At 39.2% G+C, this 22894-nt stretch overlaps 1 protein-coding gene across 1 annotated transcript in view; it reads right to left on the reverse strand.

Moving 5' to 3' along the window:
- Positions 1-7569: 7569 nt before the first annotated feature.
- Positions 7570-22894, reverse strand: part of HAVCR2 (hepatitis A virus cellular receptor 2) — a 20477-nt gene continuing 5152 nt past the window's right edge. Inside the window, exons 4-7 of the mRNA XM_055086869.1 lie at positions 20333-20373; positions 18313-18439; positions 13263-13299; positions 7570-11598 (exon numbers count right to left, since the gene is read on the reverse strand). Coding sequence (XP_054942844.1) covers positions 11439-11598; positions 13263-13299; positions 18313-18439; positions 20333-20373 — 365 coding nt within the window. The 3' untranslated portion in view covers positions 7570-11438. The remainder of the gene's footprint in view (positions 11599-13262; positions 13300-18312; positions 18440-20332; positions 20374-22894) is intronic.

Below are 22894 nucleotides of genomic sequence, written 5' to 3' on the forward strand. Positions count from 1 at the left end.
AGAGGCTCAGCAGCTGGATGCATTTCCTCTAATTTCCTCTAAGTCACACAGCTTTCTTTTTTTTTTTTTTTTTTTTTTTTTTTTGGCCCTGCCACGTGGCATGCAGGATCTTACTTCCCTGACAAGGGATCGACTCCATGCCCCTGCAGTGGAAGCTCGGAGTCCTAACCACTAGACCGCCAGGGAATTCCCCACACAGCTTTCAAGAGAGCCTCAATAAGTATGCCTTCCTCCAAAGGTACCACTCCATTCTGCTGAGGTTTCTTTTTCCCCTCTGCTCCCCTCAATGATGTTGCCCAGGAGAAGCTTAAACAATTCCGATGTGCAAGTCCATGATTCCATTTAAATGAGAACCTATCTCCCAAGAAACCCAAATCTATTTTATATGAATTACCCCAATTTCTATTGGCTCAGTCATCATTGTCCTAAGACCCCATATAATACCGATAAAGTTCAAGCAGGAAAGTTCCAGTTTTCTCTTCAGCATAAGTTTCAAGAGGATTTACTTACCAGTGAGTTAGGAGGTAGTTTTCCAGTTCCTCTGGTGGTCTGTCACTGATTCCTTCTCTTTTCTCTGTATGGATAAAGATGGAATGCTATTCCTTATCTCTTTGCCACACCTTTACTTGAGAATGTTGGGAAGTATCTTTAAAAGTCAAGCTTCTCCAGTCTGTCAGTCTTTTTGCTGGATTTGATCCACTTACTAAATAGATTACCAGGAGATCTTAGTGAGTTGGAATAGTATTTGTTCTCTGCTGGGCTGCTTTTATTTTTTATTGAAGTATATTTGATGTACAATATTATATAAGTTACAGGTGTACAATGCAGTGATTCACAATTTTTAAAGGTTATAATCCATTGAGTCCTTATAAAATATTGGCTACATTCCCTGTGTTGTACAATATATCCTTGTAGCTTATTTTATACCTAGTAGTTTATACCTCTTAATCTCCTGCCCCTATATTGCCCCTCCCCCTTTCCCTCTCTCCACTGGTAACTACTAGCTTGTTCTCTATATTTGTGAGTCTGTTTCCTTTTTGGTTATATTGACTAGTCTGTTTTATTTTTTAGATTCCACAGATAAGTGATATCACAGTATTTGTCTTTCTCTGTCTGACCTATTTCACTTAGGATAATACCCTCCAAGTCCATCCATGTTGTTGCAAATGGCAAAATTTTATTATTTTTTATGTCTGAGTAGTATATTCCTGTGTGTGTGTGTGTGTGTGTGTGTGTATATATATATATATATATATATATATACACACACCTCATATCTTCTTTATCCATTCATCTGCTGATGGACACTTAGGTTGCTTCCATATCTCGGCAACTGTAAATAATGTTGCTATGAATATGGCAGTGCATGTTATCTTTTTGAATTATTGTTTTTGTTTTTTTTTCAGATTTATACTAAGGAGTGGAATTGCCGGGTCATATGGTAGTTCTATTTTTAGTTTTTTAGAAACCTCCATACTGTTTTCCACAGAGGCTGCACCAATTTACATTCCCACCAACAGTGTATGAGGGTTCTCTTTTCTCCACATCCTCACCAACATTTGTTGTTGTTGTTGTTCTTTTTGACAATAGCCATTCTGACAGGTGTGAGGTGATACTTCATTGTGGATTTGACTTGCATTTACCTGATGATAAGCAATGTTGAACATCTTTTCATGTGCCTATTGGGCAACTGCATGTCCCCTTTGGAAAAATGTCTTTTCAGATCTCCTGCCCCCAATTTTTTTTTTTTTTTTTTTTTTTTTTTTTTTTTTTTTTTTGCGGTACACGGGCCTCTCACTGTTGTGGCCCCTCCCGTTGCGGAGCATAGGCTCTGGACGTGCAGGCTCAGTGGCCATGGCTCACGGGCCCAGCCGCTCCGCGGCATGTGGGATCTTCCCAGACCGGGGCACAAACGTATGTCCCCTGCATCGGCAGGTGGACCCTCAACCACTGCGCCACTAGGCAAGCCCTGCCCATTTTTTAATATGGCTGTTTTTTTGATGTTGAGTTGTATGAGTTGCTTATATATTTTGGATATTAATCCCTTATTTGTCATATCATTTGCAAATATTTTCTCCCATTCACTATGTTGTCTTTTTGTTTTGTAATGGTTTCCTTTGCTGTGCAAAAGCTTTTAAGTTTAATTAGTTCCCATTTGTTTATTTTTGCTTTTATTTCTGTTGCCTTAGGAGCAGATGCAAGAAAATATTGCTATGTTTTATGTCAAAGAGTGTTCTGCCCATGTGTTCCTCTGGGACTTTTATGGCTTCCGGTCTTACATTGATGTCTTTAACCCATTTTGAGTTTATTTTTGTATGTGGTGTTAAAGAATGTTCTAACTTCATTCTTTGACATGTAGCTGTCCAGTTTTCCCAGCACCACTTATCGAAGACTGTCTTTTCTCCATTGTATATTCTTACCTCCTTTGTCATAGATTAATTGACCATAAGTGTGTGGATTTATTTCTGGGCTCTCTATTCTCTTCCATTGATCTATGTGTCTATTTTTGAGCCAGTACCATAGTGTTCTGATTACTGTAGCTTTGTAGTATAGTCTGAAGTCAGGGAGTGTGATTCCTCCACCTCTGTTCTTCTTTCTCAAGACTCTTTTGGCAATTTGGGGTCTTTCATATTTCCATATAAATTTTTAAATTGTTTCTAGTTCTTTGAAAGCTGCCACTGGTATTTTGGTAGGGATTGTATTGAATCTGTAGATTGCATTGGGTAGTATGACCATTTTAACAATATTAATTCTTCCAATCCAAGAACACAGTATAACTTTCCATCTGTGTCATCTTCAGTAGTTTTCCAAGTACAGGTTTTTCACCTCCTTAGGCAGTTTTATTCCTAGGTATTTTTATTATTTTTGATGTAGGATGTTTTCAAAAGATTCAATACAGGTCTTAATTTGGGGTCGGACTCTAGGCCTGAAAAGTCATATGGACTTTGACACTGTTTATACATGAAGGGACCTTAACTACCTGGAGCCAAACCCCTTGATTTATATGTGAATAAACTGAGGACCAAAGAGAGGAATAGAGAAGAGGACCCTTAGAAGTCACTCGGGGCAGATGCAGAAGTGAACGCCAGGTTCTTCTCCCTCAACAAACATTATTTCACCAAATATTTATCGAGCACACCATACTAAGCAATGGAACATTCTAAGTAGACAAAGCAAACCCAGAGTCTCTACCTTTGAAAGTTTAGGAAAACAAGTCACCACCTTCAGTAAGAATGAAGTCGTCATAGAAAACAAATTTAGGGTTACCAAAGGGGAAAGTGAGGGGATAAATTAGGAGTATCGGATTAACAGATACACACTACTATATATAAAATAGATAAGCAGCAAGGATTTACTGTACAGCACAGGAAACTATATTCATTATCTTGTAATAACCTATAATGGAAAATAATCTGAAATACACACACACACACACACACACACATATAATATATATATACTGAATCACTTTGCTGTACACCTGAAACTAACACAATATTGTAAATCAACTATACTTCAATTTAAAAAAAAGAATGGAGTCGAGCTACACTGTGCCCCAATACAATTTATACACCATGATATAAATTGTATATCAGATATTAATACCATGTCCATTGATGCTTGGGGTTTTGAAGTTGTGAGTGACAAGGATGTCAGAAAATGGAATGTGAGTTGAGCTCCTGCTCACACAGCTAGAGGGCACTGCCTTGTGTAAAGCAGAACGTCTCCCCGAGAACTTATGAGATGATGGGTCCTTTTTCCTTCCTTCCCAAAACCAAAACAATGCTTTCTACTTAAAAACATTGACAACAGATTTGTTTTGGGATGAAAACTCTCAGTTTTAGCCAGTGTGCCTTGCTGCAATAACACATGATTGTGAGCCATTTCCTGTACAACCATTTTAGGGAAGATAGGTGGATCAAAAAAACATAATAGCATTGGGCTTTTATCAGATAGGGTTAGGGGAATTTTCTAAAGGACTCAGCAGTCTCCCAAACCAAGACCACTGCATGACTTGGGCACCAGTTGAACTCCTGTGCTAGTAGCCATTATTCAAAATGTATGCTGAGCTCTGTCAAAACCTCTGTCAAGGCACCCTGTTGGTGGTGAGCATTGAGACTTAACACATTGTTGACAGAACCCTCTGCTTGTTAACTATCTATGTTGATAAAGAATGTCGACATTTTATTGGGACACTCACATGGAACTATTTCCAAGAAATAGTAAGTGAAAAAAACAATTCTATTTCATGGGAAGTCTATTTCATGGGAACCCATTTTTGTAAAACACTGTGACAGAATGACAATGTATGTATATGCATATGTACCTGTATGGAAAAGTCACAGGAAAGATGTAGGAGGATACCGATCAGACTATTCAGAGCGTCCTCTCTGGTAAGGAAGCATGCTGAGGCAAGGGGGACTTTCAGTTGAAGGCTATATACTTATGTGTCATTTGAGCATTTTACAACAAGAATGTACCAAGGTACTGCTTATATAATACACGTAAAGGGTTTTGACTAAAGAAAACAAAAAACACGTCCCCAAACTGCAGGTTCTTACAAAAGTGGAAGTCTTTTACATTCGTGTAACATGTTTTTCACAGCCTAATTACAACCATCCTTTTCTTTATCCCAGATAGACAAAAAAGAAAGCAATTTAAGTTGCCTAAAGCAACATTCAGACATCACCAAGGCTCCAGAAAGATGAACGATTATAAAATAATGCTTTAATAAATACACAAGGGCTTACACTGCAAATCACATGTTTTTCTACAAAGTAGAAAATACATTGGGTCACTATATGTTTTTTGGAGGTCCGCTGTTGGAATCCATGTCACCTGTATCACTTAATTCATTCACCCAATTAATATTTATTGAGCGTCTGCTATGTGCCAGGCTATTCTTATTCAATGAGAGTCAGCTGGAATTTTATAGAGCTAAATTAAAGAAGTGGTGAAGACAAGGATTAGTATTTTCAGGAAAAAGAAAAAGAAATCACCAAAAACTGCTTTTCTGCATCACTCAGAATCTAGTATGCAGGTCTGCCAAAGCTTATTGCCTTTTATTTATTTATTTTTATTTTTATTTTTTTTTTGCGGTACGCGGGCCTCCCTCTGCTGCGGCCTCTCCCGTTGCGGAGCACAGGCTCCGGACGCGCAGGCTCAGCGGCCATGGCTCACGGGCCCAGCCGCTCCGCGGCACGTGGGATCTTCCCGGACCGGGGCGCGAACCCGGTTCCCCTGCATCGGCAGGCAGACGCGCAACCACTGCGCCACCAGGGAAGCCCTGCCTTTTATTATAATCATTTGCTTGGCCATCATGCTGTCCTGATGGACTCTGACTTCCTTGAAGGAAAAACAAATCTTTGTAGTATCTGTGGTGCCTGTATTGTGACTTGAGTCTGCAGTACAGCAGGCATACATTCATTCATTCAATCCATCTACAAATATTTATTTGGCACCCACTACAGGTCAAGCATTGCACTAGGTCCATAATATATAAGATAAGTGACAGTTACTTTCCAGTTGAGGGTTGGGGGAGACAAATCACAAAAATGTAAACAATTAGAATTTCAGATTCAAACAAACTACGTAGGGAATAAACTGGAATAGAGATGGGCAGGTTGGAACTTTTGATAGGGTGTTCAGGGAAAGCTCTTAGACGATATTTAAGCTGGAAACTCAAAGATGAGAAAGAGGCAGCTCTGCAAACAGTCTGAAAGAAGCATTCTAAACAGAGGGACACAAGTTCACTAAAAAAGGTGCTGGAACCAGAAAGAACTTGGTCTGTTCTAGAAGCAGAAAGGAAACCAGTGTGGATGAAACAAAAAAAAAAAGGAGGGGTTGGTGAGGTCAGAAGAAATCCAGGCCCTGGTGGAGCTGTTGAAAGGTTTTAAATAACAGAGTAATTGAACCTGGTTGATGAGTTTTAAAAAAGAAAAAGAAAATACTTAGGCTGCTGTGTGAGGAGAACAAACTATTAGGAAAGCAAAAGTGGAACTGGATGGATGGAATGGAGGGAGGGGAGTAGGGAGGGAGGAAATAAATGAGTGAATAAATATTAACTGTGACTACAAAGGAATAAGGCCTACGAGAGTCACTGGCCTAGTTATTTTAGCTTAAACTGATCCTTAAGTCAAATTTCAAAAACCAAAAACAAATTACTTTGAGTGAAAGGAACACTGTTGAAATAAATTGCTTTCTAAAATGACTGCCTTGACAAAGATAATATGCTTTTAGTAATACACTGACTGGTATATTTGTTCAAAAATATATTACTGTTCTATTGTCATGATACTTCAAATACAATCACATCCTTTGACACAGCATTTCCATATCCAGAATCATATACGTTGGAAGTACACAAATGCACATAGGTTTTTGAATAAAGGATGTTCCTTGCAGCCTTATTTGAAATGGGGGGGAAAAAACCCAACTAAACATCTATACATGCAGAAGTGATTTAATGGGTTATGCATATTTGTTCTACTTAATACTACATAGCTATCTAAGTAAAGGCTGTTGTCCCATTCTGACATGGAGCAATGGCCTTCTATAAGCAGTGGAAAAAATTAGGTTACCGTGCGTGTGCGCGCGTGCGCGCGCGTGTGTGTGTGTGTGTGTGTATGAGAGAGAAAATAGAGAATGGCCCAGAACTTTGCTAATTCTAGAGCCAATAGCCACATGTGGCTATTGAGCACTTAAAATGTGAACTAGTCAGAATGGAGATGTGCTCTAAATGGAAAATATTCACTGGATTGTGAAGACTTAAAATGAAAAACAAAAACAACACTGTATTTCTACTGGACAGTGCTGGCCTAGAAGGACTGTTCCTGGGGAGTAGGACTGGGGACAAATTTTGATAGAGAGGACAGGGAATAGGGACTTTCACCTTTAATTTAAACTCTATTTTTCAAAAAGCACTTAATTTAACATTTTAAAAGTCAGTAGTATGAATCCAAGCAAAATTTGTAGTTTAGTTAATAGTCATGTGCCAATGTTAAGATCTTAGTTTTGACAAATGGTACCATGGTTATATAAGCCGTTAACTGAATAAACTGCTGAATACAGGAACTCTTTGTACTATCATTGCAATTTTTCGGCAAATCTCAAATTATTTCAAAATAAAAACCTAAAAAAAAAAGGGAAACAAGCACTCTAACAAGAGGCATTTTCTGCTTAGAGATTCTTACTCAGAGTCTCAACGTACTGTAAAGCAATTGGCTCCAAGTTAGCTTGCCCACCCATTGTTCCTTGTAAACACATTTGCTTGAAATAAGGCAGCTAGGATAACTAAATGTCATATTCCTCAGTTCTCACCTGAAATTCCATCTATTCAGAAAACTCCTTTCTTCCCTGGTGGTTAGAAGCTGTCTGGCTGCTGCTTAGCTACCAGGAATTTTTGTTGGAGTAGGAGGCTTGCTGGAGAGAACAGGAAAGGTGCCACCCCTCTGAGGACTTCACTGAGGCCTGGGCAGCTGGCAGCTCTCAAAGCCCCTCACCACTGGCTCCTTGCTTCAGCCCTCAGGTTAAGGTCAAGAGATTTTTGCTAAGATCTTTTTTTTTTTTTTTTTTTTGTGGTATGCGGGCCTTCCTCTGCTGTGGCCTCCCCCGTTGCGGAGCACAGGCTCCAGACGCGCAGGCCCAGCGGCCATGGCTCACGGGCCCAGCCGCTCCGCGGCATGCGGGATCCTCCCAGACCGGGGCGCGAACCCGGTTCCCCTGCATCGGCAGGCGGACGCGCAACCACTGCGCCACCAGGGAAGCCCTTGCTAAGATCTTGTGGTGAACTTTGGGATAAAGAAATGAATCAAAAATCTACATTATTAGTAAAGCAACCTTCACCTATATTTTTTCAGTTGTTACTTTTTACTTAAGGGTTTCCAGAACAAGAACTAAATTCTGCATGCAAGTGAACAGGAACGGCAACTAAAACTGGGTAATAAAATTTAAAACAGATTCGATATAGATATATGGATATAAGGATATTTCAGAACTGACCAAAAGAAGATAACACTGCATTGGAGTGTGAAATATTTCTATTTTACACGAACTAGGTGTAAAATGCATGAAAAAGTACAATTTCAAAAAGTAGAAATTTCAAAGAACATGTCAACTTATCATGAAGCAGGTTGTTAAGTATAGACTATAAAGCTATAATAAAATATTTTCCAAAGGTGACCCACCCACAAAACAATTGTATTAAAATAATGTGGCTATTTAAACATGATGTCCCAGTGCCACCACCACACCTGAATAGCTTAAATAACTTTTTTTTTTTTTTTTTTTTTTAAACATCACTGCTTTCTCTGGAAAAAGAGTCACACCATAAGCAGGAGTTTGACCAAGAATTTACAAAAGAAAACTACTACTAATAAAAGAGTGACTTGGAATGACCTTTATAATTAGTCAACACAACTGAAAAAAAAGATATTAGAGGATCTAGAATCCTGAAACTCACATTTCTGACTCATACTGCTCCAGTGCACAGGTTTTCCACTGAAAATAGGCCAAAATCTGAGCCCTCCTGAAGCTTGAGAACGCTCCAACCAAGTGTTCCAACTGCCCCTCTCCTTTTTGCCATTTCCCAACTGAGCCCCAGAAAAGGATGACAAAAATCTTAAAAATTACAGCACTAAGGGCATTTCTACTTACCTCGAGAAAGATTTTCTCAGTAGAAATCTGGACACAAAATTAATTTGTATTCAGTTTTTTTTAAAATTCAAACTTAAATGAGAATTAAATTTATATGGGACTAGGCATGAGGGGATGCCCTCAAATAAATTAATGACAGGTTAAACCACTTGGAATTTCTGCCTGGGGAAATTCTAACACTAGAAGTGATAGGCAGTTAAAACATGGTAAGACCTTAATTTTTCAGTCTGAAGAGATCAGGGAGCCTCTTCTTGTACTGTGGGTCTCTATGGCAGAGCTCTGGAAGAAAAATCCTAAGCACTTCTAAGAGCAAACCACACATTCAATCTTTTTACATTGCTTTTAATTAAGTGACCACTTGTCATTGCCCAGACCCTCTGGGGTAGCTTGATAGTTTGTTACCCTTTCTGCCATCTTCTGTATTACAAATAATTGATGCAGAGTGGCTCCTACCCTGAAAACCAGGGTTCCAATCTCTGCTGGGACACTCTAGACATGTCGAGAGTGCTGGCGCACTCTGCTGCCTGCCTTGACCTTGAACTTAACTTATCCAAGTCTTCATTTCTTTCTATGGGAGGAGGGTGGACAGGAAAACATTGCTACAGTATTTAAATCTATTTTTTTATTACAAAAAATGGATAAAATAATTCAAATTATAGAAGCACATAAAAGAAAAAGTGAAACTCTATCTTTTGACTATTTGCCCTTGTGGAATAACCATATTAAACTGGGAATATTCTTCTGGATTATTTAAAGGCAAAAAAAAAAATTAGCATTAACTATATATACTATTCTAGAACTTTTTTTTCTTTTGACTTAGCAATATAGATTTCTCCTTTGACAAGTAACACAAGGTCTCTGAGAGTCGGGATCTTGTCTGTTTCCTTCAGTGCTATATTTCTAGGAACTAAAACAGTGTCTGGCACGAAGTAGGTGACAAAAAATGTTCACGGAAAGAATGAATGAATGAATGAATGAAATCATCCTTCCTGTCAGATCAATCAGAAGTTCTATGGGGTCAGGGATGTGTCTGTTTGGTCTCTCTCTATGATCCCAGCACCAGAGGACCTGGCACAGAGTAAGCACTTAATATTTGTTGAATTAGCAAAACAGCTCAATGATGAAACCACCTAATTTTTTTTACTTGTGCCAGTGTGTTGACATACCACCATAACCAATTGTTCCCCAAATGATGGAAAACATCTCTCACAAACACCACTGCAATGATCGTCCTTGTATACATATCCTTGTGTAAAGATTTTTGCAGAATAAGAATCCCTTTTGTGGGGAAATCATTGATCCGGTCCATATGTTTTCTGGGGTCCCTTCCCTCTAGAATTTCATAAATTTAAAACACTTAATTTTTCAGCTTGTTTAAAAGCTACTGCCTGGAACTTTGCAAAATGATCTCCCTTACAAATCTCCCTGTAGAAAGCCAGTGCTTCCCAATACTGCCCAGATGCAGCCCAAACACTGTAACAGACAGGCTGCCTACATCCTTGGTGACCAACATCTCCTGCATGCAATGCAATAGCAGCTCAGTCATCACCTGGGGAAGACAGTTTTCAGGCAGCGACAGGTCCCTATTGTTGATTCATTCAACAGAAAGGGAAAAAAGACAATAACACACTTCCAAGGGCCTGAGCTTGGAGAGGATGCTGAGAAGAGCAGATGCTGGACAAGAGCAGAAACGGGGGCTTAGGAGTATTTTTGAGCTCCCCAACAAGTGAAGCTCTATCTGAGCTCTCCAATGGAAAAGTCTTCCCAGAAATCTACCTTTCTGCTTCTTTAATTTTTTCACTCCAAAGATATTTAGTAAATTTCTATCAGTATTATGTGTCAGAGCTGTGCCAAGACTGGGGAGGAAGCAAATAGGCAAGATAGACCTACTCTCTACCATCTTGGAACTGAAGCTTAAGGACCATTGTCTTTCCATCAGGGATCTGACATGGACAAATACAGATGGCTGGAGCCCTTTACCTACTTTCTACCAGGAAACAGAATTTGTGTCCCAGTCACTGCTTCTTCTTTTGTGAAAAACACAGCTCCAGTTCTCTCCATGAATGGAGAAGTTGGTCAGAGATCTTTCCCTCTGAGTGCACCCCAAGCAAAACCTGTCATCACACACTGAGCATACTTCCTTTTTCTCCAGGAGCACCTGTCACACCGCAGGCCTTGCTGGGCAGTCTTCTTAACTTAGGCCAAGGAAAGCTGTGCACTGGCACTTACTGTCACAGAGTCAACATTCAAAGAAGCATAAACCTTGAGACTCAAAGGGAACCTTCAAGACCATCTACTCCTACTCCAATAGTTTTCGAACCTGCTATGGTTCACAGAGCTCTTTGAGAATCGGCGGCCCCTTTAGACTTCCTGTACCGAAAAAGACACGCACATATCTCAGCACATAATTTCCCCTGTATTTTCAGGAGCTTCATGGACACACCATATAACTGAATATCTGGAATTCCAGAGACCCCATATTAAGAATTCCTACTCTCTATAACAGCCCATTTGAGCTCTAATGCCTTGATTAGCAGTCTCCGAGTTGGGTGGTGGGAACACAGAGGTAATGTTGTGCCTGTCTAAGTACAATGCTGGTCCCAGTTCAATCCTCGGGTGAGCTACTTATCTTTAGAACATGGAAAAACTCTGCTTGGTGGCCAAGGACAGAACCTCTAAAACCAGTCAGGTGAGCCATCTCATAGTTTTCAAAGACGATAACACCAAACCCCCAAAGGAAGTGGTGAATCTGGTGGTGTTGAAAGACAACAGCCCAGGGGTTGTCAGGACTGCTGCCCACTGCTGACGGAGCAGTAATACTCGTATGGATCCTCCATTTCATATACATTCTCCTCAATGATATAGATGTTTTCCTCTGGATGTGTCCCCTCTCCTGCTGTATTTGCTAACCCCGAGGGAGGGAGGTTGGCCAAAGTGATGAGGCTGTGGAAATAAAGTGATGCAGTTGAGTTAAGCATTTCCCAGGTAACATGGAATAGAGTTAAGAGAATGGGCTTTGCTGGAGAGATAGCCACCAAGGCAGTATTTGATCCTTGATCAGGTACTGACTAGGCGGGGGAAACATAAAATAGTAATGAAAATAGTCTGGGGAATAACTACACAAATTCAAATTAATCTGAATTTTCTTAGGTATAAAAATGGCATTGTGTTATCTAAGAGAATATCCTTATTCTGAGGAAGTGCAGACTGAAGTGTTTAGGTGAAATGTCAAGATGTCTGAAACACCTTCACAAATGGTTCAGAAAAAAAAATGTATGTAAATAGAGAAACAGATAAAGCAAATGTGACAAAATATTAAATGACACGCTTAGGTGAAGGGTTCTACTGTTCCTTGTACTATTATTTCAATTATTATGTCAGCTTGAACAATTTCAAAAAGTAAAAGAAATGAATGTGTTATGGATCCAATGAGACTTGAGTTCGAATTCTGCCTCTGTTGCTTACCACCCATGCGATCTTGGGTAAGTTGGATGTGTTTTTTTCATTTATTCATTCAAGAACTATTTAACGTGTTTATACTGTTCTATGCATCAAGAGATGCAACAGTGAACAAAACACAAAAATCCCCTAGAGGCTGTATATTAGTAAACTTAGTGTCTCAGGGTCCTCATCTATAAAATGGGAATAAGTACTCTATCTCACAGGGCTGCTGTAAGGAACGTTTATTCATTCAATCCTCAAATATTAAACGCATACTAAGAATCAGGTGTGTGCTAGGAGATACAGTTGTTAATGTGGCAGACAAGTTCCTAATTTTCTATGGAGTTTACATTTATAGGTGGAGATGAACATCAACCAAATAATTTCATAAAGAATGAATTATTGCATGTAAATATTACCTATTGATATTACCACATTTCAAGTTTCAGCTCTAATAAAGAATACTGACACAGATAATATAAAGCCATTGATAATTAAATATTTTATTTGGTCTTATTTGACTTTTTTACTTTTTTACTATTTTGTCTTCATAACTATACTCTCTAGATTTAGTCTAAAATTGTTAGTGGTGTAGAGAGTATGCAGTGGACAGAATCACTTTTTTCTTGAAAGTTTTTAGAACAATACCTATGGTTAGGCCTCATCCCCAAAGATTCTGATTTATTTGCTCTGGGGTTGACAATAGTATGTTTAAGTGCCCTGGATGATTTTAATAGGCAATCAGAGTTAAGAAGAGCTGGGCTGGGTTGTAAAAGCCCTGAGAGTAGATTCTGAGTTTCTTGTTCACGTCTGTAAACCAGTGGCCACCCAGAACCTGGATGTAGTAAGTACTCGATCAGCTGAAGGGTCAGTTCACTGAAAAAGCCCATTAATCAGAAATATATAAGCATTTCCTATCAATGGGAGACAAATTCTGTACCTTAACTTTAGGACTAAAGAAGCTAGAGGGATTAGGGATCAAGAATAAAACTGAGCAACATGTTAAATTTGCATTTCATAAATCTAGGCCTAAAGCAAAAAGGAAGTAGTAAAAATTTAGATCCCAAAGCCTCAGGGCAGGACTTCTAAGAGCAAAGATCAAAGCCCATATTAGAGTAGGAATATCCAAGATTCCCACCTTCCACTACTGCACGCATTATTCTTACCTTAAATTTTGTATCTTCTGTTTGCTATCAGAATACCCTAGGTAAAAAGGCGAAGAAAAGTCAATTTAAAATGCTTTCATAAAATAAATGAGATAAATAAGATGAGCTAACTGGAGGCAAAGATTGTTTAGGGAAATCTGGTCTACCTATTAGATTGAATTAAATCAAACCACTGATATGCGTCTTGATTTATTACATAAACTATGCTAAAAGTAATAAAGATGCATTTTTCATATTTAACAAATATAGGGGGCACCCACTACGTGTCTGGTAGTATGCTAAGCACCAGGGACACAAAGGTGAACTCTGAGCCCTGACATCATGAAACTCGTCTTCTAGTGAGAGAGGCATTTAAGAAAAAAAAAGTAAATGGGAAAAATAAAATAATTTCAAATTGTGATGTAATAGAAAGAAAAGTATTGCAGCAAAATGGATGGACATAGAGATTATCATACTGAGTGAAGTAAATCAGACAAAGACAAATATTATATGATATCACACATGTGAAATCTAAAACATAATACAAATGGATTTATTTACAAAACAGGAACAGACTCACAGACACAGAAAACAAACTTATGGTTACCAAAGGGAAAGGCGGGGGGGTAGGGATAAATTAGGAGTTTGGGATGAACAGATACACACCACTATATATAAAATAGATAAACAACAAGGATTTACTGTATAGCAAGGGAACTATATTCAATATCTTATAATAACCTATAATGGAAAAGAATCTGAAAAAATATATATATTTTATATATATATGTATATAACTGAAATCACTTTGCTGTATACCTGGAACTAACACAATATTGTAAATCAACTGTATTTCCATTTTTTAAAAAAACAACAATGCACTGGAATAGATAATCAAGAAGGTAATCAGGAAAGAATTCTCAGAAGAAATGGTCTTTAAGCTCAGTTCTGAAAAGAAGAGAATGAGTGAGCCAAATGAAAAGCCGGGGTGAGCATTCTGGATTGAGTAAAGCCCTGGTAAAGACAGTGGTGAGTGGGTGAAACTGAAAGCATGGCTGGAATAAGAGAGTGGCACAAGGTAAGGTCTGAGAGGGAGGCTGGGCTAGATACTATAGGACCTTGTAAGTCATAATCAGGAGTTTGGATTTTATTCTAAGACATAGGAAATAATTGAAGGCCAGAAATATGATCTGACTGGGTTTTAAGAAAATCACTCTGGCTGCTGTGTGGAGAATGAATTAAAAGGAGGTATGAAAAAATGAGGAAGTAAGCAGAGAACCGCCTCAGAGTAAGGTGGTGAAAGAGAGATGCAGAATTACGAATGGATTTTAGATACGATTTGGAGAAAGTGCAGGAAAGTGACGTTGGTTTGTGTATTAGGAGTGATGGAAGAGGGGATTCAAGGATGGCTTCTGGCTCTCTGGCTTAAGCAACCAGATGTATGACAATGAAACACTGTGATGAAGAAGATCAGGGAGGGGGAGGTTGGGTTCTAAAAAGGTGGAATATAGACTCTAGAGCTCCTTTCCTGACACAATGTGGGACACATCTAAGTGGAAATAACAACCGGACAGCTGGCCAAGCAGTACCAACACCCTTGAGTGCTGGAGAGAGAAATTAAGGATGACATTTAAGTCTATGGGAATATAGGTCGTCATCACCCAGAGGGCATGGAGAGAGGAAAAGGGCCAGCCCTGGGGAATCAAAACATCTAAAGATCATGCTGAAGAAGAGAAAATAACAAAAATGACTGAAAGGAGTGGCTAGTGAAGACAGTGGTGTTTCAGAAGCCAAGAGAAGGAAGACTTTTTAGAAAGAGAGTCAACTTAGTTATTGCTGAAAGATGTACTACCATGAAGACAGAGGTATCTATGGAATTTAGCAAAATGGAGGTCACTGGTGAGCTTGACTGAAACTATTTCCATGGCACTTCAGGTGTAGAAGCTAAATTGGGAGGGGGAGTGGTTAAAAGAGCGCGGAGGGGTGAGATGTAGGAACAACTCATCTGAGAAATACGGCTGTAAAGGAGAGCAGAGAAACGGGAGTCGCTGGAGAGAAATGTGTGAACTAGGCCATATTTTTATGCTAATAAAAATAGCATAAACAGGAATGGAGAGAGAGATGATTCTGGAGAAAGTGATCAAAGGAAGAACGAAGTCTTGGCTAAGGCAAAGTGGTTGAAACGGGCTTTGAATACTTCATCAGTGCAGTGAGAGGCGAGGGAGATTTGAGCAGCAGTGAAGTATGTGATGCTCATCTCAGACAGTGCACTAGAAAAAGATACAGGATTGCTGGGCATTACTGAGTACCAATTTATGGCTTTGATGTCATGACTTAAAAACCTATCACCTTGGTTGTATGATTTTCTCCAGCAACTTCTAGGGAAAAGACTGCAAATCAAATACAACTTTCCCATCTATTCTTCTAAGTAGTCATGTTTTGGGAGTAATCATATGTGTGTACAAAACATGACTTCTCCCACTCCTCATCACCCTCCTTCCATACCCTTCTACACAAACCAGAACAGTCCCTAACATCCAGGCCTTGGCAAAACTCAAAAAGTGGGTGTTGTCATTGCTCCTTATCAACCTGTAGACTCCATATTCATGTAGTCAATTTCCAAACGCCACTGCTCTCTCTCCATAAACCCAGGTAAGTGGGGGTGAGTAGCTTCTTCCTCTCAACAATCCATTTACCATTAATGGCAGAGTAACAAAATGGTGAGCAAGACAGCCCCAGTTTCAAATCCTCTATCAGTTAACTATGTAGCTTTGGGCAAGTTACTTAACCTTTTAGCACACTGGTTCTCCAACTGGTAAATGAGAATAATATTAGTACCTTTCTCAACAGGGTAGTTATGAGGATTTAATGCACATAAAGCACTTGGCAGCTTCAAGCCACACAGGATGAGCAACTCATCCCAGTTTTCCCTGGACTGTCCCAGTTTTAGCACTGAAAACCCACACATTAGGAACCTCCTTCAATCCTGGGAAAATCTGGAATGGTTTGTAACCCTACACATAGTTGATGTTTATGTATTAGTAAGAAAGGCTGATAAAATAATAGTGGTATAAGGCCTTGGTCTCTGCACCAAAGAGAAGAGACTATATCACAGTTATAAAAGTATGTGAGGCTTTTGGGATGATGGAAGTGTTTGGGCATTGATTGTGGTGATGGTTTCCTGGGTGAAACCATCTATCGAAATTCATCAAGTTGAACACACTTTAAATATACAGTTTATTGCATATAAATCATACTTAATTTTTTTTAATAAAGATAAGTAACTTAGAAATAAAATATGTGTGCTGAATGCCACAATGGAGGAAAATACAAATGCTGAAACTCTGGGCATGACCCAGTGTTAAAGGAACCTGCTACCCCTCTTTAAAGAACCATGCCTGAGAAATAAATAAGATAGAAAAATGCACAGAAGAAAGTGATTGTCGTTGTTGTGCTTCCTAATAAACCTGGACATATTCATGAATTTAAAAGGTTTATTTTCTTAACAAAAGATAAAAAAACAGGTACTAGAATCAACCTGCTTGAATTTGAATTCCAGCTTTGCCACTTATTGATTCTGAAACCTTGAGAAAACTTTGAAAGTTTACTGTCTCTAAACGTTACTCTCCTCTGCTATAAGAATAGGGATAACAGTGCTATCTACCTTATATAAGATGGTGACAAAGATAAATATAAAACATGCCTGTCACATGGTAAGCACTGAATAAAAATGAGCTATTATTATTGTTGAGGTTTGGAAAGACTAAAGAGTATTTATTCTAATCACCTGTAGGTATAAATATAAACTAATAGTTCTATCTTAGATTAGTGTTGGTTCCTATATTAACAGTTCCTTATCAGATGGAGAGAGAAGCACCATCAAATGACTTACATTTGAGAATTAAAGCACCAGAGATAAGAATGAGAGCCAGCCCAGCAGAAACCCCTGCTCCGATGTAGAGGCCTATTCTGGTGGTGGCGTCCATGTCTTGTAACTCATTAGCCAGTGTGGATATTTCCTATGGAAACACAAACAGAATTGCAGCAAATGACCAGAAATCCATTGTCTGCCCAGCCAGTCTCTTGACTTATGCATGGGACCATCCCTTTCACAGTATTTCAGGAATGCAGGGACCTTGGAATGACTCATGATCTGTCCCCTTCTAGACAAGCCTCAAACAACCCAAAGAAAGGGATTAGCTGAATCTTTGGAGTTAGCAAGGGAATAAGAGGTGCCTGTCTGTGCTGTGGGTGGAGAAGCAGCCTTAGTAAATGGACTCCCCTTTCCTCAAATAAAAAGTGGGGCCCTGTGCTTTTGGGATGATGGAAGTGTTTGGGCATTGATTGTGGTGATGGTTTCCTGGGTGAAACCATCTATCGAAATTCATCAAGTTGAACACACTTTAAATATACAGTTTATTGCATATAAATCATACTTAATTTTTTTTAATAAAGATAAGTAACTTAGAAATAAAATATGTGTGCTGAATGCCACAATGGAGGAAAATACAAATGCTGAAACTCTGGGCATGACCCAGTGTTAAAGGAACCTGCTACCCCTCTTTAAAGAACCATGCCTGAGAAATAAATAAGATAGAAAAATGCACAGAAGAAAGTGATTGTCGTTGTTGTGCTTCCTAATAAACCTGGACATATTCATGAATTTAAAAGGTTTATTTTCTTAACAAAAGATAAAAAAACAGGTACTAGAATCAACCTGCTTGAATTTGAATTCCAGCTTTGCCACTTATTGATTCTGAAACCTTGAGAAAACTTTGAAAGTTTACTGTCTCTAAACGTTACTCTCCTCTGCTATAAGAATAGGGATAACAGTGCTATCTACCTTATATAAGATGGTGACAAAGATAAATATAAAACATGCCTGTCACATGGTAAGCACTGAATAAAAATGAGCTATTATTATTGTTGAGGTTTGGAAAGACTAAAGAGTATTTATTCTAATCACCTGTAGGTATAAATATAAACTAATAGTTCTATCTTAGATTAGTGTTGGTTCCTATATTAACAGTTCCTTATCAGATGGAGAGAGAAGCACCATCAAATGACTTACATTTGAGAATTAAAGCACCAGAGATAAGAATGAGAGCCAGCCCAGCAGAAACCCCTGCTCCGATGTAGAGGCCTATTCTGGTGGTGGCGTCCATGTCTTGTAACTCATTAGCCAGTGTGGATATTTCCTATGGAAACACAAACAGAATTGCAGCAAATGACCAGAAATCCATTGTCTGCCCAGCCAGTCTCTTGACTTATGCATGGGACCATCCCTTTCACAGTATTTCAGGAATGCAGGGACCTTGGAATGACTCATGATCTGTCCCCTTCTAGACAAGCCTCAAACAACCCAAAGAAAGGGATTAGCTGAATCTTTGGAGTTAGCAAGGGAATAAGAGGTGCCTGTCTGTGCTGTGGGTGGAGAAGCAGCCTTAGTAAATGGACTCCCCTTTCCTCAAATAAAAAGTGGGGCCCTGTTCATTGATGATTCCCTGGTGTTCCCAGGGAGTTTCAGAGTGGTCTAAATTTGGTGTCTTGCCACGAAACCCCAATTTTCACAGAAAGACAGTGATTTAAAAGCTAGGAATTTGGGGCTTCCCTGGTGGCGCAGTGGTCGAGAGTCCGCCTGCCGATGCAGGGGACACGGGTTCGTGCCCCGGTCCGGGAAGATCCCCATGCCGCGGAGCGGCTAGGCCCGTGAGCCATGGCCGCTGAGCCTGCGCGTCTGGAGCCTGTGCTCCGCAATGGGAGAGGCCACAACAGTGAGAGGCCCGCGTACCGCAAAAGGGGAAAAAAAAAAAAAAAAAAGCTAGGAATTTGCAGCCAGACTGTCTTGGGTTCAAATCCCAGTTCTGTCACCAAAGAGCTGTGTCATCTTGTAGAGTTATCAGGAAAATTAAGTGACGAAGAACAGAAAATGCTTGGCACAGAGCCTGGTACAGGATAAATCTCAATCAGTGGTAACTATTATTGCTATTGCTCTAATTAATTAGATATTTTGTTAACTCAGTCATAGCGAACATACTGCTTCTAAAATTTCACTTCATGTTCTTCCTTTAAAGAGTAATGGTAAACACTTTTAAAACAACGTCAAGGAATTAAGTCTTCCATTTATTCAACAGACATTTACTGCAGGAGTGCACCGTGCAAGGTTACTTGCACTAAGCACTGTGGGCACACAGAGGTACTGAAAAGGCAGACCTGGATTGCAAAGAGGACAGGACAAACACAAAATGCTTGACACTGAGTCAGAGATTGAGTTAAATGAATGCAGACTCCTGGATACGTCCTCAAAGAATTTTCCAGTCACTGCTATCAGCTTGTTTTCTAATGCAGTGGTCCCCAACCTTTTTGGCGTTTCAAGGAAGACAATTTTTCCACAGACCGAGGTTGGGGGGGATGGAGGGGTGATGGTTCAGGCGGTAATGCGAGCGATGGGGAGCAGTAGATGAAGCTTCGCTCACTCGCCCGCTGCTCACCTCCTGCTGTGCAGCCTGGTTCCTAACAGGCCGCAGACCGGTACCGGTCCACAGCCCGGGGATTGGGGACCCCTGTTTTAGTGGTTTTCCCTTTTACTCTGAGAAGGTGGGAGACACTAAAATGGTGGTTGATTAAAATATTGCTTTATTTTTAGTTAGATACCTAAGTTCTTGGCTTAGAATATTCTTGCCTGGTGTCTTATCATAAATAAATAAATTTAAACAAACAACCTTTCTCATTAGGGTTGCAATGGAAGCAAGGAGAAAGATATTCTGGGGTGACGGAGGGTGTCCGAACCCTCCACAGTGGTATACAGCTGTGAAATTTGAGAATAAGGACAAAATGCTAATGCTTCTTCCTTTTGGTTTTCCAGCACCTACTATGTGACAGGCACTTTACATGCATCACGCCACTCCATCCTTACAACAGGACTCGCAGTTACAAAAGTCATCAGCAACACGTTACAGCCAAGGAACCTGAAGCCAAGGGAGTTTAAGGCATTTTTCCCCAAGGAATGAGTGGGCAGGAAGGAAGTCTAAAGCCATACTTTTTTTCCTCTGAGTTGAGCATAAGGTCAGCTCACACATACAGTTACTCACTGTTTGATTTTTATCATGGAGGGTCTCCAGTGTCTGTGTCTCTGCCACAAAGAAGAAAAATAGCCAATAAAACAGTTAAGAATGCTTTCTTTTATATGAGTTTTTTTAACTCTTAAAAGCTGCCTATAATCCTATTTGAAATTAATTCTACTCCATACTCTTCACAATAATTAACTGAGAGACAAACAAAACTTACTGAACACTTACAAATCAGCTTCAGGATGACCACATTTTTTTCGTCCAGATGATGTACCCAACTACTTATGTTCTATGAAATGGAAACTTCTTCCAGGAAAACCTATTTTGAATATGTGGTTTGTTGTGTCCTCAGGGCCCTAAAGGGGTCTGCAAAATTCCAACAACACTGATGACACAGAGGCAGGCATTATAATTAGACTTTTTTTTAGATCAAATAACTGTTCTTTAATATTTATTTTGTTCATTTTTTAAATTGAAGTATAGCTGATTTACGATGTTGTGTTAGTTTCAGGTGTACAGCAAAGTGATTCAGAATATATATATATTCTTTATCAGATTCTTTTCTCTTATAGGTTATTACAAAATATTGAGTATAGTTCCCTGTGCTATACAGTAGGTCTTTCTTGATTATCTGTTTTACATATAGTAGTGTGTATATGTTAATCCCCAACTCTTAATTTATCCCTCCCTTCTCCCTTTCCCCTTTGGTAACCATACATTTGTTTTCTATGTCTGTAGGTCTATTTCTGTTTTGTAAATAAGTTCGTATGTATCATTTTTTTTAGATTCCACATATAAGTGATATCATATGATATTTGCCTTTCTCTGTCTGGCTTACTTCACTTAGTATGATAATCTCAAAGTCCATCCATGTTGCTGCAAATGGCATTATTTCATCCCTTTTTATGACTGAGTAATATTCCATTGTACAAATGTCCATCAACAGAAGAACGGATAAAGAAGATGTGGCATGGTTAGACTTTGAAAGGTAACGAAAGTTAATTTTCTTTAAAAAATATTTAACATTTACTCATTAAGAGTAAGATGGTATTTTGTTCCCTAAAAACTTGAAAATAATAATAACTGTAACTATAATTTACCATGAACAGGCATTGTACTAAATTCTTCAAGGGAAGCATCTCATTTAGCATTCAAAACAACTATCTTAAAGTAGGGACTATTAGTCCCATTACACAGATGAAGAAGCTGAGAATTAGGAAGCTAAGTGACTTACCCAAAGTCACACAGCTTAGTGAATAACAGAAATGGCCTTCCAATTTAGGTCCACGTGGCTTTAAGCACACACTCTTAACTGTGCTGCCTCCAACAAGGCTCATCTCGGCACTGTGATTACGAAGCCTCCACACTGCCCAGCTGCCAGCTCACTTTCTTTCCTTTTTATTCATTTAGTTAGTCATCTGCCTATCCATTCAATGAACATGTACTACAACCCCACTCTATGCCAGGCACGGGGGACAGAACAGTGAACAAGATGCACACAGGCCCTGACCTCGTAAACACTGCATTCTAAAAACCAATAAGTTGTCAGCTTTGGGAAGATTAAGCATGCCAACGTATTTTTCTGTGTGAGTCAGAGGCTCTGAAACTTCCTAAATGTCAAGGTCACTTTCTGGAAGCTTAGAAGTCTAAACCTTTTAATGTAGAACTGGTTTACAGGCTCTGATTTTAATATTATAAAAGCATATTCTCAGCCTAAAGTTTAAGAAAAAAAAAGGAAAGGAAAGAGATTATCTTCCACTTACCTTAGCTCCTATTTCCCAAAAGGAATTTAAAAGCCACACTGGTGGAACTACTACGTAGACATGCATCTTAACCACACACAACATTTTCAAATCCAGTTTCTGCTTCCTTATAATTACTTTTCTTGGCTTAAATGGTAAGACTCTAACTTTTTTTTTTAAATTTCATTTTACAGTGAAAATGATCAATAAAATAGAGCACTGTTGGGTTATCACAGCTTATTTTCACATAGGTAGACATCAACCAAGATGGGTGGGACAGTTGGAGGAAGTTACAATGTTTTTCCTAGAGGACCCAAGACTGCGGGGTGGGGGGAGATGACAATGGGGGAGGCACGTGATGATTTTTAAAGTATATAAATTTAACAGTTACCATCTAGCATGTATTATGTGCCAGACATGGTGCTTCACACTTTATGTGCACAATATCTTTTAATCTTCACCACAATAGGTAGGTACTATTATTTTCTCAATTTTCAATGAAGAAACTGAGTCTCAGAGACGTACGTTGTCCAAGATCACACAGCTATTAACTGGCAAATCTGAGATTCAAACCAAGTCTACCTCCGAAGCTAAGGATTCATCCATGATCCAGTCCTGCCTTCTTCAGGTGGAAGAGAGATTGCATTTATTCTGTGTTCAAAGTGGGTTTAGGAGCTTCAAAGACCCTTGGGACTCCTACTTGTTAAGGCTCCTCTCCACTTTAGAGCAAGCATACTAAATGTACCCACATTACTCAGCCATAAAAGGAAATGAAATTGAGTTATTTGTAGTGAGGTGGATGGACATAGAGTCTGTCATACAGAGTGAAGTGAGTCAGAAA

The sequence above is a fragment of the Physeter macrocephalus genome, chromosome 8 (genome assembly GCF_002837175.3).
Source record: "Physeter macrocephalus isolate SW-GA chromosome 8, ASM283717v5, whole genome shotgun sequence".
In the NCBI taxonomy this organism is placed as follows: Eukaryota; Metazoa; Chordata; class Mammalia; order Artiodactyla; family Physeteridae; genus Physeter; species Physeter macrocephalus.